The 14,528-nt window shown below is 27.9% G+C and overlaps 2 protein-coding genes across 2 annotated transcripts; both read right to left on the reverse strand.

Annotated features, from left to right (window-relative positions):
• Positions 1-93: 93 nt before the first annotated feature.
• LOC105364098 (uncharacterized) lies at positions 94-12,785 on the reverse strand. Its single transcript, XM_011501960.1, has 31 exons — positions 12,773-12,785; positions 12,570-12,708; positions 12,334-12,496; positions 11,084-11,223; positions 10,423-10,717; positions 10,197-10,341; positions 9,909-10,114; positions 9,097-9,342; positions 8,597-8,769; positions 8,368-8,506; positions 7,889-8,162; positions 7,534-7,768; positions 7,015-7,285; positions 6,664-6,830; positions 6,352-6,570; positions 6,167-6,273; positions 6,019-6,070; positions 5,770-5,938; positions 5,504-5,692; positions 5,226-5,423; positions 4,726-4,978; positions 4,024-4,298; positions 3,695-3,869; positions 3,042-3,349; positions 2,301-2,497; positions 1,470-1,687; positions 1,265-1,407; positions 884-1,204; positions 552-795; positions 182-474; positions 94-111 (listed from the first exon to the last, which is right to left on the reverse strand). Exons 1-31 carry the CDS (start codon positions 12,783-12,785, stop codon positions 94-96), a joined length of 5,985 nt encoding a protein of 1,994 aa, XP_011500262.1.
• Positions 12,786-13,005: 220 nt separating this feature from the next.
• LOC105363960 (GDP-D-glucose phosphorylase 1) lies at positions 13,006-14,489 on the reverse strand. The gene is made up of 5 exons (XM_011501782.1): positions 14,178-14,489; positions 13,829-14,109; positions 13,656-13,758; positions 13,253-13,568; positions 13,006-13,178 (listed from the first exon to the last, which is right to left on the reverse strand). The coding sequence occupies exons 1-5, from the start codon at positions 14,376-14,378 to the stop codon at positions 13,030-13,032; spliced, it is 1,050 nt and encodes a 349-aa protein (XP_011500084.1). The 5' UTR covers positions 14,379-14,489; the 3' UTR covers positions 13,006-13,029.
• Between the last annotated feature and the right edge of the window lie 39 nt (positions 14,490-14,528).

The following is a 14,528-nucleotide window of genomic DNA, read 5'->3' on the forward strand; positions in this document are numbered from 1 at the left end:
TATTATAGACCACATTATTGGTTATACAGTCAATTTTCATCCAACATGTAACTGTAAATTTCCAATCTTATTAAAATTTTATTTGTCTATCATTTAAAAATCGCCTTCCTGCTAAAAATAAAAAGATTTCCATTTTACGTAAATTTTCTTAACGATAAGCGAATCCTTAATAAAAACTTACATTCTCTATAGCTTCAAAATTCTTAATTTCAATAAGTTTCATTATATTTATTAAAAATGGCTTAATACGTTTACAATATGTTGATCTCTTTTCATCATCAATATCCGAGGGTAGTTTATCTAGAATATAATTTATCGCACAATCGATGTCTTCGGTTACTCTTAGTTTATGTATTAAGTTATGTGATATTTCTCCACTATTATCTTCAATTCCTATATTTAAAAACAACTCGTCTAATCTATTGCGAATGTCGGGCTCTATCTCTTGTACAAATGAGCCTTCCATTGATTCGACTAGTTTACAACTATAAAATAATGTTATAAGATTTTGATGAAATATACGTCAGTTTAAAGTATTAATGAAAAGTCGCCGTTCTTGTTTATGTACTTATTAGTGATGTCAGCGAGATCGTCAATATCGTCTTTGCTCGATATTTCAGAGCATCCTTCTTCTTCATCGGATATTTCTATTATTTCATTATCATCTCTCTCTAGTTTCTCCTCCCGAGTTTTAATATCATTTAAATTGTCTGTGACTTCCGTTAACATCTGATCGATTGTCTCTGTAGTATCCGTTTCCTTTATAGCCGTAATATGTGATAACATATGACGCACCTGTTATCATTAATTACAGATAAAATATGGATAAAACGAACGCGTCGTCTGGTGTTTGAATTAGCATAGAAAAATTAAGAATACGAACAGCAATAACTTTTTTATATTCACTGTTATCGTCTATGGAAGAGTCACTTGATTTACTAACGGACATTTCACCTCGAGAGAGAATACCTGCATGATTTATCAAATCTTGTTCTTCCCCGTCGAGCAATGGCGATGCAGCCCTGCGATTTTCTTTATCAATGTCTAATTTTAATTCCTCGATTGGTAATAAATGTTTAGATTTATTGGATAAAAATATTATGTCTCTGGAAACGCAATCCATATGCTTTTCCTGCTCTTTTAATATACGTTTGAGTTTGCCTAACTCAGACTTATACTCCAATTCTAACTTATTAATCTCTTCCTGAAATACGAACAAAACGCATATGTATTTAGTATTTAACTGGACGAAATGTTAATTCACCTCGGACATTAGCTTAACGTTCAGCGTTTTACGCAATTTCAGCAACTCCTCTTCTAGAACAGTCAAGATACTCAATTTCTCTGTATTATCTTTAATCAAATCCTTCAATACTTCAAGCTTCTTCGTATATTCGTTCTTAATACCTAAAAATTCATAAATTAATAACAACAAATTTACAAGTCAATTAAAATTAACGCGCTCTAACTTTTTATTTTATTATCGTAAAATTTGACTAGAGAGCTGGTATTTGCTTTAATATCATCAATCAGTCTTCGTAAAACGGCTTCGTACAACGTCACCAATGATATTTGTTGACCGAATTTCTGTTGCATTTTTTTTTTAATTTTCCTTTTCAATTTATCTATTTCTTCTTTCATTAATTCACAGCTGACTTTTATTTTACGCAGATGTATCTTATCGTTTCTGTAAGCCAAGCAATTATCTTTTATTTTACATTTTATTCCATAATTATTTTCAGTGTAAAAATTAATATCAAATATTTATTAGGCGGTCGGTGGTACGTGGGAGGGGGATGGGGAAAGGAGTAGTAGAAATTTAATTTCAATAAACGTCTCTATCGAATTCCTTAGAATTTTAAATAGCAAACGTTTAAAATACGAAAAAAATACTATGCAAGTATAAACGCTATTAATCAAAAAAAAAAAAAAAAAATAAATAAATAAAAAAATAAAAATAAAAATAAAAATAATAAAACAACAACAACAACAAAAATAGTCGATATAATTTTATTCAACGAGTGAATATAATTATTATTCCATTGTAAGTACGACAAGCCGATCTATTTTTCTAACATTAAAATATAAAATTATTAAAAACTTGTTAACGATTAAAATTCTTTCGAAATCATTCTCATTACCCCTATCATATAAATAAATAATAAATTAATAATTAGTTAAAAAAAAATAAGTTACATTATATACGTAATATATCGGTTTAATGGCGTTTGTTTGTTTGTTTGTTTGTTTGTTTGTGTTTTTTTTTCGTAATAAAGCATATATTTCATAAGCTTACTTACTTATATTTCGTCATCTGTTCAGCTGTCTCATTCTCAAGTTGACCTACTCTTGCATATAATTGAGATAATCGATTTTTGTCAAAAATTATACAATTTTGAATATTTTCAGGCTTATCTCCCTCGGTAAAGCATTGAAGTTGATGCAACTTTAGTATAACCGTGATATCAATGTCGTTCAACTGGTTCTGTTTGTCGGTCTAATTAAAAATTGTAAAGCAAATGATTAAAAAATTAATTATCCGAATATTATAGTTCGTCTAATAATTTCAGAAATAATATAAGCGATAGTTTGACATAAAAAATGCTCGGTCATAATATAATGGAAGAGTTTTGAAAATTTGATAAATATTGTCGATGAGAGAGAGAGAGAGAGAGAGAGAGAGAGAGAGAGAGAGAGAGAGAGAGAAAGAGAGAGAGAGAGAGAGAAAGAGACAGACAGACAGACAGAAGACAGACAGACAGAAATGAAATAAAAAAATAAAATTATTATAAAATTAATTCATTTAACTGCTCATTCGTATAAATTATTATTCACAATGATAGACTAAAGTAGTAAATGCTTTAAATTAAACGTAAATGAAAATTGAAGTTGACGAATAATCAAATTATCAAATTCTACACCTAACTGAAGCGCCATGAAATATTATTATAAGTTTTCACGAACACTTTTTAATGTAATTGGAGAACATTATTCCATTAATTAATATTCCGATTAAAGCCAAAATACTTTCGCTAACTCACCAACAGTAATTGCAATTTATCGCGATTCTCCTGCAGCTCAACATCGATCATCTTCAAACGTTTACGATGAACATCGATCTTCTGTTTCCAATTATTGATCAGCGATTGCTTGGAATGAATGCGAGATTCCATTTCGTATCTCATTTCGCGCAAAATGAAGGCCTCGTCGTAAAGTTGCCTATTGCATTCCGGTGGGCAAATATTCTCATCCAAGTGGATCGTTTCTAGGTTGTCGCTCGCGTCGCTATCCTTTCCCATATCATCGTCCGAACTGCTGATGCTCATTGATGACTCCGACTCCGACGAAGCTACGGGGCCATTGATGAATTTTTTTTTTTTTTTAATACATTCAGTATATTAGTTGGATTATGCAATGAGTTGGTTCAATTTCATTTGCAGCCTTGACATTTGATTTTAGTACTTATCTCGAATTGGAAACTTTCATTTGACAATAAAAAATTATAAATAAAGAAATTAATGAATAATGAGTAGAAAGCAAATATCTAAATTTGGAAATATGTAGATTTGTATATCAATGGATAATTTAATTGACTTTTCTCATGTAAACGCGGCCCGTTAAAATTTTATTCAAGAGTCACGCTGCAACAAAATTGTCCGTATAACATTTTGTCGTTTTTCTTTCGCACGAATACCATCGGCTTCCGCTGAATGGGTTTTGTACTTCTTTTGACAAATCTTCTTTAAAAAACGATAATATTTATTATTCTTTATTGAATTTATATATCGCGTTGAATTCTCGTTTATTTTTTCCTGAATTTTTGAAATCTTGAAAGTTTTGTCTTCGACTTTACTAATAAAATTATTAATCTGTAAATACAAAAAGAATAGTAAAAATTTCATTAATCGTTTGTCATTGAGTAAAACCGTTTGCAGGAAATTGCCAGGGAATTCATAAGCTATTCGTCGCTTTTACCATTAAAGGATAACGTTAAATTATTAATCGAAATTACTCAAAACTTACACAACTAACTTCCTTAATCTTAGCCTTCTGATTGCTATTGATAATTTCGTTGAGCTCCATTTCCATTTTCTCAAACTTTCTAAGGACAATCAATTCCTGATGGATCGTCAATATGAACAAATTTACGTAAATCGTCTCATAAACAATTTCAAATCTCTCTTTTTCGAGCTTATCGAGCTCCTTATCAAATGATTTATAACTTTTATAGACATGATTCAGTATCTGATCTTGCTCGTAAATTTTTTTTACTACGCGTGCACGTTTCATTTCACGCTCTAATTAATGTCAAAAATTATTTTTCAAATAATGCTAGATACTTCAAGATTTGCTTACACATGACATTTATAAAAACAATAAACGGACTTTTGCTTTATATTAAAGAATATACTGTTTTGCAGGCAATTATTACATTTACATTTTGTAAATACGCGATGAAATCAATATTAATTAAATGAATTTTGCAAATCTCTCTGTAATCGTTATAAATGAAAATTCTTTTATATCCGATAATTTTTTTTCTTTTTCTTTTTCAATTTTATCAACACGTTTTTATAAGCAAATGTTATCTTAATAAATAAGTAAGGAAGCATTTTAAACATATAAGCTAAAAAATATTGTTTGTTTTATAAAATGGAAGAAAGAAGAAAAATAATATCGTTTTAAGCGACTGATTAAATGATTTATAATATACTTATTCAATACCCAATTTACTATCAACTTTTTCAGCTTCTTCAATTGCAGCTAAGACATTTGCCGGTACAGTATTGCGAACTGCTCGTATTTTTGCATTAGTGTTATAATTTATTCCATTCTGCGTACTTTCTGATTGCAAAGGATCTAATAAAAGTACCTCATATTCTTCATCCATGTCGTGCACAGGTAAAGCTGAAATATTTGTTTGTTTTTTCATTTTTGTTTCTTTCACGCGATCCTCCATTAAAACATAGGTTTCCAGCTAAATAATAAAAATACAATTATAAAAGTGATATTGAATCAAATTAACATACACAATATATTTCAAAGGTTTAATTTCTGTCTCTCCATGAATAAAGATAAATGAGCTTACTCGAAGTAATTAGAATAAATCTTCACTACGTTAGAACGAATTTTCGTAAAATAGTAATAATAACAATTATAATAAATAATAATAATAGTAATAATAATAATAATAATAATAGTAATAATACTTAAAATAATATAACCTTTAAATTGTGTTCTGGAAATTCCACATCCTCATCGATCTCTGGCAAATTTGGTACAGGTTTTTGTGCATTTTCAGGTATTTCAAGATGAATATTGTTCAATATTATTGTTAATTTCTTAACCTCAGCCCGTAATTCAATTTTCTTCGTTCTTAAATCTTTGAGTCTATTATTGAAATTTTCACGTCGAAAATGAATCTAACATTATGATTAATTTAGAAAATAATTTTTTTAAAAGCACTCTTAAAGTATATTTACAAAGCTTTCGATTCAATTACCTTTCTTCTATAATCGATTATTTGGACTGATTTACTCGAAATTGTCGGAAAGTTTAAACTCATGTTATCGAAATTTAACGATGACTTAAGCTTAAAATCGCCTATTGTCCTTTTCACATGTTCAATCACACTTTCATCCTCTGGATTCATTGCTGTTAAATTGGGCTTTTGCGCTTCTAAAACTTTCCACTGTACAAATTAAAATTAGAATTCTTAATGCAGAGGAAAATGGAGCAAATCATCTGTAGAACAATAAATGCTTTTACCTCTTCTTCTTCCTCTTTTAATTTTTTTTTCAAACATCGATATTTCTTTAACAATTGATTAATCTCATCGGTAAGATGAAATTGAATTGTCCGCGGGCTTAAATCCTTTAAGAAGCTTTCTGTTATCATCGCTCCTTTATCATTATATAATTCTTCGTTCATCACGGATCTTAAAATTAAAATGAATTAAAATACACATAAACATGATATTTATAATTTTATAACTTTATAAATATTGCATTAAAAGACCTTGAAAATTTAGTTGCATCTATCTCTGATTGAAAATCTAATGTTTCGGTCTCTATTTACAAGAATGTTTTGAATTAATAAACATTGCATTTGTGTAGATTTGTGTAGATCAGTTAGTCCAAGGATTTCCAAATTACAATTTACTTACTATGTACTGCAATACTTTCCTCCTCCTTTGGAATATATTGCCGATCGATTAAATATGCTTCAGTTAACTTTAATTCACGTAAAGAGTGAACCATCGTATCTGGCTTTCTAATTGAAATATCGATTACATTTTTAATTACAGAATTTACCTTTATATTCGTAAAGCAATAGTTATTATTCTCTTACAATATCTTTTGTACGGCAAAGGGCAAACAAGTAATTGGCTCGATAAAATGATCCATCAGCTTTTTCAATTTAAGTTTATGTTTTTCTACGTTATGCTCTAATTTTTTATAAACAAGATCCATTTCATTATCTAGATGAACATTTAAATTCTGTATAACTCTTGGATCAAGTTGCAATTCTTCATCGGTAAGCCTCTGGGATAATGGTAAAGCGTTGTTTCTAGTATTTAACGAAAGAAAGCGATTGAATTGTTAATGATTAAAATTAAATGTAATATTGGCATTTAAATGCGGACACAAACGAAATTATTACTTTTTCAAAACTGAATTATATTTTTCATTTAATTCATGAAGCATCGCATAGGTTTTGGTTTTATTTTCTTTAGCATTAGCCAATATTCGATTCTTTTCTATTAGTACGATTTCGTCTTCTAAACTTAGATAATCTAAATCCTCTATATCCGCTACATCAGTTACAAACTAAATAAAAAACAAAAAGTTAATTGCTCATAAATTTATATTTTTTTCAAAGCTTTTAGAATTATAGTTATGATTGATTAAAGTTAATCAATTGAAAATATATATATTTTTTCATAATTACAATATACTTTTCAAGGTTGCTTAATTTATATCGCACAAAGTAATTTACGTGGGGAAATCTTACTAATTCGCTCGCTGGCTTTACAACGGGAATGTCAATTTCTGGAGCAGGGGAGTCATCATTGATGTAGTAAGAAAAAATATTGCCATCGTGACCACAAGTTATTAGCGTTGTCTGATCGTAACTTAAGCAAATACTTGATATAATACCATTAAAATTATCATGCATTGGTAAAACCCAATAATTAGAAAAATCTGTAACGTTCTCTGGATTAACTTTACAGACGCGTATCTCACCGTGTTCCATTCCAAAAATCACGTATTTTCGATTTTGACTGAAATAATAGGTATTTAAATAATAAAATTGTAAGAAATTTGCAGAATACAAATTTCTATCTCATATATATATATATATATATATATATATTTCATTTAGAATTTTGTAAAGTTTACTAACATTGTAATATTAATTATAATTTTCTTACATAATAAGAACAATTTATTTGTATTTCATTGGAGATTATCAGCACTTCAGTTACCGAGGAAGATTTAATTGCATTTAATCTCCGACATTAATACTTACAAATATAAAAATGATCGAATCTCATCGTCATTGCCATCATCGATTAAGTAACTATTAATGTGTACAGTTTTATTATTGGGTTCGGGATTGGTATATTCATACATGAATCCAGCATCGTACCCAGCCATTGACAATAGTATAGAATTTCTTGTTGTGTACATTGCAAGTAAAACTGCATTCGGTACTTCAGGAATGTAAATATCAGGCAATGAAAAATCTTCTTTTATCCCTTCTTCTGTTATTCGAATAATTTTAAATTAATTTCATTTCAAACGCTTCTATTTCAATTACATAATTATTTTAAAAGTCGATACAGAAATAATAGTGTTTATTAGATGTACTTTAAACTGTTTACCAAGAAATAATTCTTCATCAATGTCTATTCCAGGATTCTCTTCTCTCATTATTCTCAATTCTTCTTTTTTCTCTGCAAGCTTTTGCTGCTTCTCTTTTTCAGCAATTTCACGAACTTGCTCTCTAATTATAAAAGACTTTACGGATTGAAACTTAAAAATTATCAGATTGCACTCAACTAATTTATAGGATTTCGTAGTATAGGTTTGTGGCTCTTCTGGAAGAGTTACTTCAATGCAGTCCCCATACAAACAACCCATAAATAAAGTTGTAGCCTATAATTATGGAAATGAAATTTTCAAATTCACTACTCAAATGAAACTATATTAATTTTAAATTACAATTCATTTGTATTTGTATTTATATTGCAACAATTATATGTTCAGACTGAATATATATATATATATATATATATAATATTATAGATATACTTTAGTCATCTTAAGAAGGTATCATTTAATTTTGTTTAAATTGTCTTACATAATCAGGTTTCCAAGTCATAAAAGTGACGTGTGAAGGTATTTCAATATATCCAATCGGAATTAAATTCGGCCTCGACTCTTCAACTTTAATATTAAATACGAAAACAATATTATCTTCCCCTGCAGTTGCTAATAATCTGATGATATAATATGAAAAAAGAAAAGAAAAAGAGTTAATACATTTTTAAATTAGTAATATATGTTTGCTTGTAGAAGCGCATAGGTACTTGTTATTTGGATTTATCGACATGCAAGTGATTTTCATTGTATGGGGCTTTAAAGCTTGAATTAATTTAACATTGGCAGCATCATTGTTTTCAAAATCAAATAGAGCCAAGTTGAAAATTCGAATCACTCCGCTATTGAATGCACAAATTATTATCGATCCAGTCGGTCCCACCTTAAAAATAATTAAAAATTTATCGGCATTATTCAATCTTAAGCAATGTTTCACAAATAAATAATTAAATATAATAACAACCTTTATTGACCTTGACCTAATCCAAAAGTATTATTACTTTAAATTTATTATGTTAGATAAAGATATTGCTTATTAATTAATTACATAAATTATAAAAATATAAATATAAAGGTAATTATACAAAGCTGGACATTAATTATAAATGATATTTGAATAGAAATGCGTGATGCATCCTTTTTCAAATAATAAATACCCGTATATTCGCATAATGGCGATTATTTACAGAATTATAGAAATTATACGCACAGAACATGGTAACCAAATGACGTGGCTGGCCAGTTCGTTAAATCGATGTCTCAATATCAACGTCCTCTCATGATAATTATAAAGATGCAGATAACTATCCTGACCAATGGTCACTATATAAGGACCCCAATCCGATGTGTCCATGTCTAAAACTGAGTCCGCGTGGCAATAAAACAGCTGTTTAGCATATTTTAATTGATGCATATCCTCCAGTAGATGCAACAACCAAATGCCGCCAGAGCCGTCCTTAATACATTATGTTCTTACGTAGTACGATTAATGTAAATTTTGTTTATATATTATTTATTAAACTTCGATGATTGTAGGTATTGATTCGAATGTATGAAATATATTTCGTAGAATTTAAATCATGCAAAATATAAATTTAAGAGGGCAATTATTATGATTTTTCGTAATTTGTGTGTGTGTGTGTGTGTGTGTGTGTGTGCGCGCGCGCGCGCGTGTGTGTGTATTAGGCTACTCGATCGTTAAATTCAAAGACCAAAAAATAAACGAAAATTATGCATTTATGAATATAAATAATCTTATTTAATACAAGTGACTTAATAAATTAAAGAAGAATTTTTTAAATTAAATAATTAATATGAATGAAACTACTATACTAAGGAAGCTAATGAATGTGATATATTACAATGAAATTCAAACATTATAATACAAAAAATTTACTTTTTTAGAAAATTTCGAACGTATAGTCATTTATAATTGTTGTATCGAAATATAATATTATTAGTGTATAGATAACGACATCTTTCATCTTTATTTAATGAACATGCGTTAAGAAAATCATCTACCTGCGCGTACCAAATACCATTATCGGGGTCATTTTGGTCTTGCTTCAAAATCTGCATAAGCATAGCTGAATTTAAATAATCACTTTTTTCATTGCTTGAAATTTGAAATTCATAAATTGGCTCGATTTCGAGAATATTACTGGTCTCCGATGGCATTGCAATATCAATTGTCTCATAGTACCAAACACATATGCGGCCGTCGGTGCCTAAAATTAATACAAGTAATATAAAAACAATAATATGAAAATTAAAATTCTAAACGACAATTTTTATTGATATGAATTTTACCAATTGATATGAGCTCCCCGTTTACATATTCAAACTGCGACACATAACCGTCGTGGCATGGTTTCTTATTTTTTCTGCTCACCTCGATCTTTATCAAACCTTCTGCCCAAACTAAAATATTACCCCACTCACAACCCGATATAATCTATTTAAGAATAATTCATTATTGTCATTTGCCAAATAGCTAAAGCAATAATAACGGGAAATAAAAATAAAATGGATATACTTTTTCATCCGGCATTGGATAGACGCTAACAATGTCCGAAATTTCAGTTTTGCCGAATCTTCCAAGTTCCCCTTGTAATTTAAGTCCAGTAAACGTTTCCGACATCTTCCAGCACTTAATATGGCCAGAACCGCATGTGGTCATATGACCGTGTAACGTGTGCGAAAAAACAACATTAAAAACGTCTTGACCATGGGATTTGCATTGAAGTACGACTGTAGACCTCTGCCAGTCCCATATAGTAATCAGGTAATCAGGATCACCTCCTTGCGATACTAATCTCAAACCATCTGGACTATAATTACGTGTATGGATTATAATAAATAACTCGTGTACATTAACATTGATGAGTATTATTTAAAATAAAAATTAATACATATATATTACATTGCCGTCTTACTTACATGTACTACCGATAAAAAGTTATTATTATTATTATTATTATTATTATTATTATTATTATTATTATTATTATTATTATTATTATTATTATTATTAACCATTTAAAATGTTCGTGATTTTTAAAAATTTTATTTAACATCTTTAAATATTAATTTTTCTTTTTTAAAGCGGAAACTAAAATTTCACGCTACAACTTCGACCTTATGATCAAACAAAATTATCTCACTTACGGAATACATAAACATTAGGCTTAATTTACCTGTATCTTATAGTAGAATAAGAACACGTGGTGCCTTTATGTAAAACTGTTACAATTTCCATACTGGGCCATTCGTAAATAATTAAAGGCGGATTTACTCCATTTTCGCCAATGGCAATGTGATTGAAAACTGAATTTTTCTAAATAAAAAAAGTCTAATATTCATCTTTTCACATATAATTGCTTAGATATTGATATATCGTATCTCATAATTGTACGAAAAATTTACTAAATTCTTGAACTTTTTAACTATTTTGAATTCAATTCAACTTGAAAAGTAAAAATATACTATTTTAATTCGCTTGGGTATTTATAAAATTTTGTTTCATTTTGACAACTTTTTTTTTTAAAAAAACTTCCATTTTAAATATAAATCGAATATTAATATCAGGATATTACTTATCACTATTATGATGAAATTGAATGGCGATAGAAAATGTATCATAAATTAAAATTCTCCCGACATTTTTATAATAACTTAAACATTGGCAATGCTCGTTTAAAATTTACATTACTATCTATAAAATTAATTTCTTTTGAATAAGAATTTGCTAATTGATTAATTAATTACGATAGATGTATCGTTCTCCTACAAATAAGTAATATTGACTAAATATTTGTGAAATTTTTAAATATCGATATAATAATATATGTACAATTAATTAATGTTATCTGTTCACTATTTATATTGAAATAATCTTGTGTGTTTAATAATTATATAAAATATTAGAAAATATTGTAAAATATTTTATCATATTTCCTTAAATTAATTATATGAAATGTAATGAAGTACGATATAATATATTTACATAAATAATTATAAGAAATAATAGTTTAAATTATTCAAAAAATTTTCCTCGAAAAAAAAAAAAAAATATATATATATATATATATATAATCAAGAAACAAATAAAGGAAAATAAGTTTAAATTATTTAAATATTATATAGCTTAATTATGTTGAAAATAATGAAAAAATATAATATAATTGTTCTAAAAGATTGATGTTTACTTAATGTCGCATATATTTTATTTAAGATAATATCTTCAATATTTTACTATATTTTATATAATAAATAAATATAAGTAATATGATTATATTGCTATTATGTTTAAAATAAAAAATAACTATGTACAAATGAAAATAAAAACTTTATCAATATAGCATTTTTGATGAGACAATAACTTCTAAGGTAGAATTTTTTCTTAATTAATTAATTTATTGAAATACTATGTAATTAGTTCACCTACAGTAATATCACCAATGCCGCCGCCAGTAGAACATCGTCTGAACGTTATAATATTATTTTCAATATTAAAGAAGTGAATTAAATTACCAGAAGCGAAAATCAAAGTATTAGGATCTGCCACACAGAGATTAAATCGCTTCCGACAATCATAACCAAATGAATGACTAAAAGCAACTGCTAAGGATTGCTCGTTGTTATTACATAAGACATTGCGATTTATAATATTAATAAGGATACATAAATTCCAAGATATTAAATGGAACGGTTCCATTTTCAGAAAGCCTGGGCTTTGATATAAAATCTTCTGAATGATATGCTATAGAAACCGATGTTACAGAAGTCGATTCGTTATCCTCATTTTGCCACGATGTATTGTCTTGGGGGAATGAAAAAAATTACTTGCAATTGAATTTCAAATAAAATATACAATATTATCTTACCATCTTCCTCCATTTCTTATTATATTAATACTAATTTAGAATACAACTAGTATGATTAAGCAATAAGGAAAAAAATTGTTTCTATAGAAACAATATTGAATCAATATAAATTGGACATATTATGTAATCACAAATGAAGAAAAATGAAGGGAGTAAAATTAAGTTTTAAGATAGATTTAAAATAATAAACAATTTTTACAACAATTAGATAAAAACATTATTTTTATTTACAGTAATTTCTATTGTGTATTATCGAACTATGAGAGTGTAAGATCGTTTTTGTTTTCTACATTCTGAGACAGAATTTCTTCGATTAATTTCTGGGCAGATAAAAATGCATCGTTAGTATTATCATTTAAATATTCGCTTATATACTGCTCGTGCATAGACTCGTATGCTTCTTGAGCTGAGGATAGTAAAACATAATTTACACTTATTTTTTCACAAATTATTTGGTATTTGTTTTGAAATAGAGCTTACATCTTATTGGTAAATGGCCAAAAAGTTCACACGCTGCAATAATAAAATCATTAGTATTTTTTATACCGTAACTAGGCTTTCTTGCCCAAATATAAATGCGAATATCATCAAAAATGTCTTTATCTTTGTCTGTTTTAGATCTAGTAATATATATATTATGTGCAATTTGATTTTCCTGAAGGCAGGAAACAATTTTATATGCATAAGAGGCGTATTTATTAATATCCTGATAATCGAATGATGAAAACTTAATACAAAATCCCTTGGCTGGAAAGTCATGAAGAATGTAAACTGAGCCAATAAAATATTCCAATGACTAAAAGTAAATTAAACGACTTATTTTAACATTCTGTACAAACATCACCTACTACACTTCTCTTTTATTCGTCATTATTATACTTACTATCGACTCAAGTAACATCCTATGATTAAGATAATAAAAATGCCAATGTAAATGATTAACAGATGCATTTGCGCATAAACTATTAAATAAGACTCTCATGTTCCTGCAATATTCAATTTCATAAATTACAATTGTTCATAAAATTGTGCAAAATATTTAAATTAAATATTCACTCTGAATTACTAAGTAGAACTAATTCTATAGCTTTTTTAAAGCTATGCAATGTTGCTTGCTGTGGCAATCCACTCGTACATTTGGACACGAATAAACTGTGACCCCAAAGAATAGGACTAACATTAACAGCTATAATATCATTTTCATCGCAATTTCCAATATTGAATAATATTTCATTCTGTGGTATTTTCATGAAATTAAATTTCTCAGAATCGAATGGCTGAATCATCGATGTAATATCATCTGGTCTCCTTCGCAATGTTGCTCTTTCAATATTTAACTACAATTGAAATATCATTATGAACATTTCATAGAAATTTATAATAATAAGCGACTCATTTATCAGACCTGAGCATAAAATCCGTATTTTCCTTCGACAACTTTAGTTTGTTGTACTTTCACAGAATAACGAAGCAAATTATCTTCTTCAGCTTTAGCCCACTTTCTTTTCAATAATATATCAAAATTTGAGTCTTCATTATTGCATTGAACTTGAAAATGAAAATCTTTCTCGGTATAAGAGAAAAATTCGACAGCACTCTTTGCCATTTTTAAGATAAATTACTATTGTATTTAAAGAATCACAAAAGTAATCCTAACCTTAAAAAGTTACTTAAAATACCTGGATTTTAAATTATAAGTAGCACTCTGTCATTTTACAAGATAATCTCAAGCAAATAATTATTAGTGATTAACGAA

Source organism: Ceratosolen solmsi, unplaced genomic scaffold, assembly GCF_000503995.2.
Source record: "Ceratosolen solmsi marchali unplaced genomic scaffold, CerSol_1.0 scaffold23, whole genome shotgun sequence".
NCBI classification, from domain to species: domain Eukaryota; kingdom Metazoa; phylum Arthropoda; class Insecta; order Hymenoptera; family Agaonidae; genus Ceratosolen; species Ceratosolen solmsi.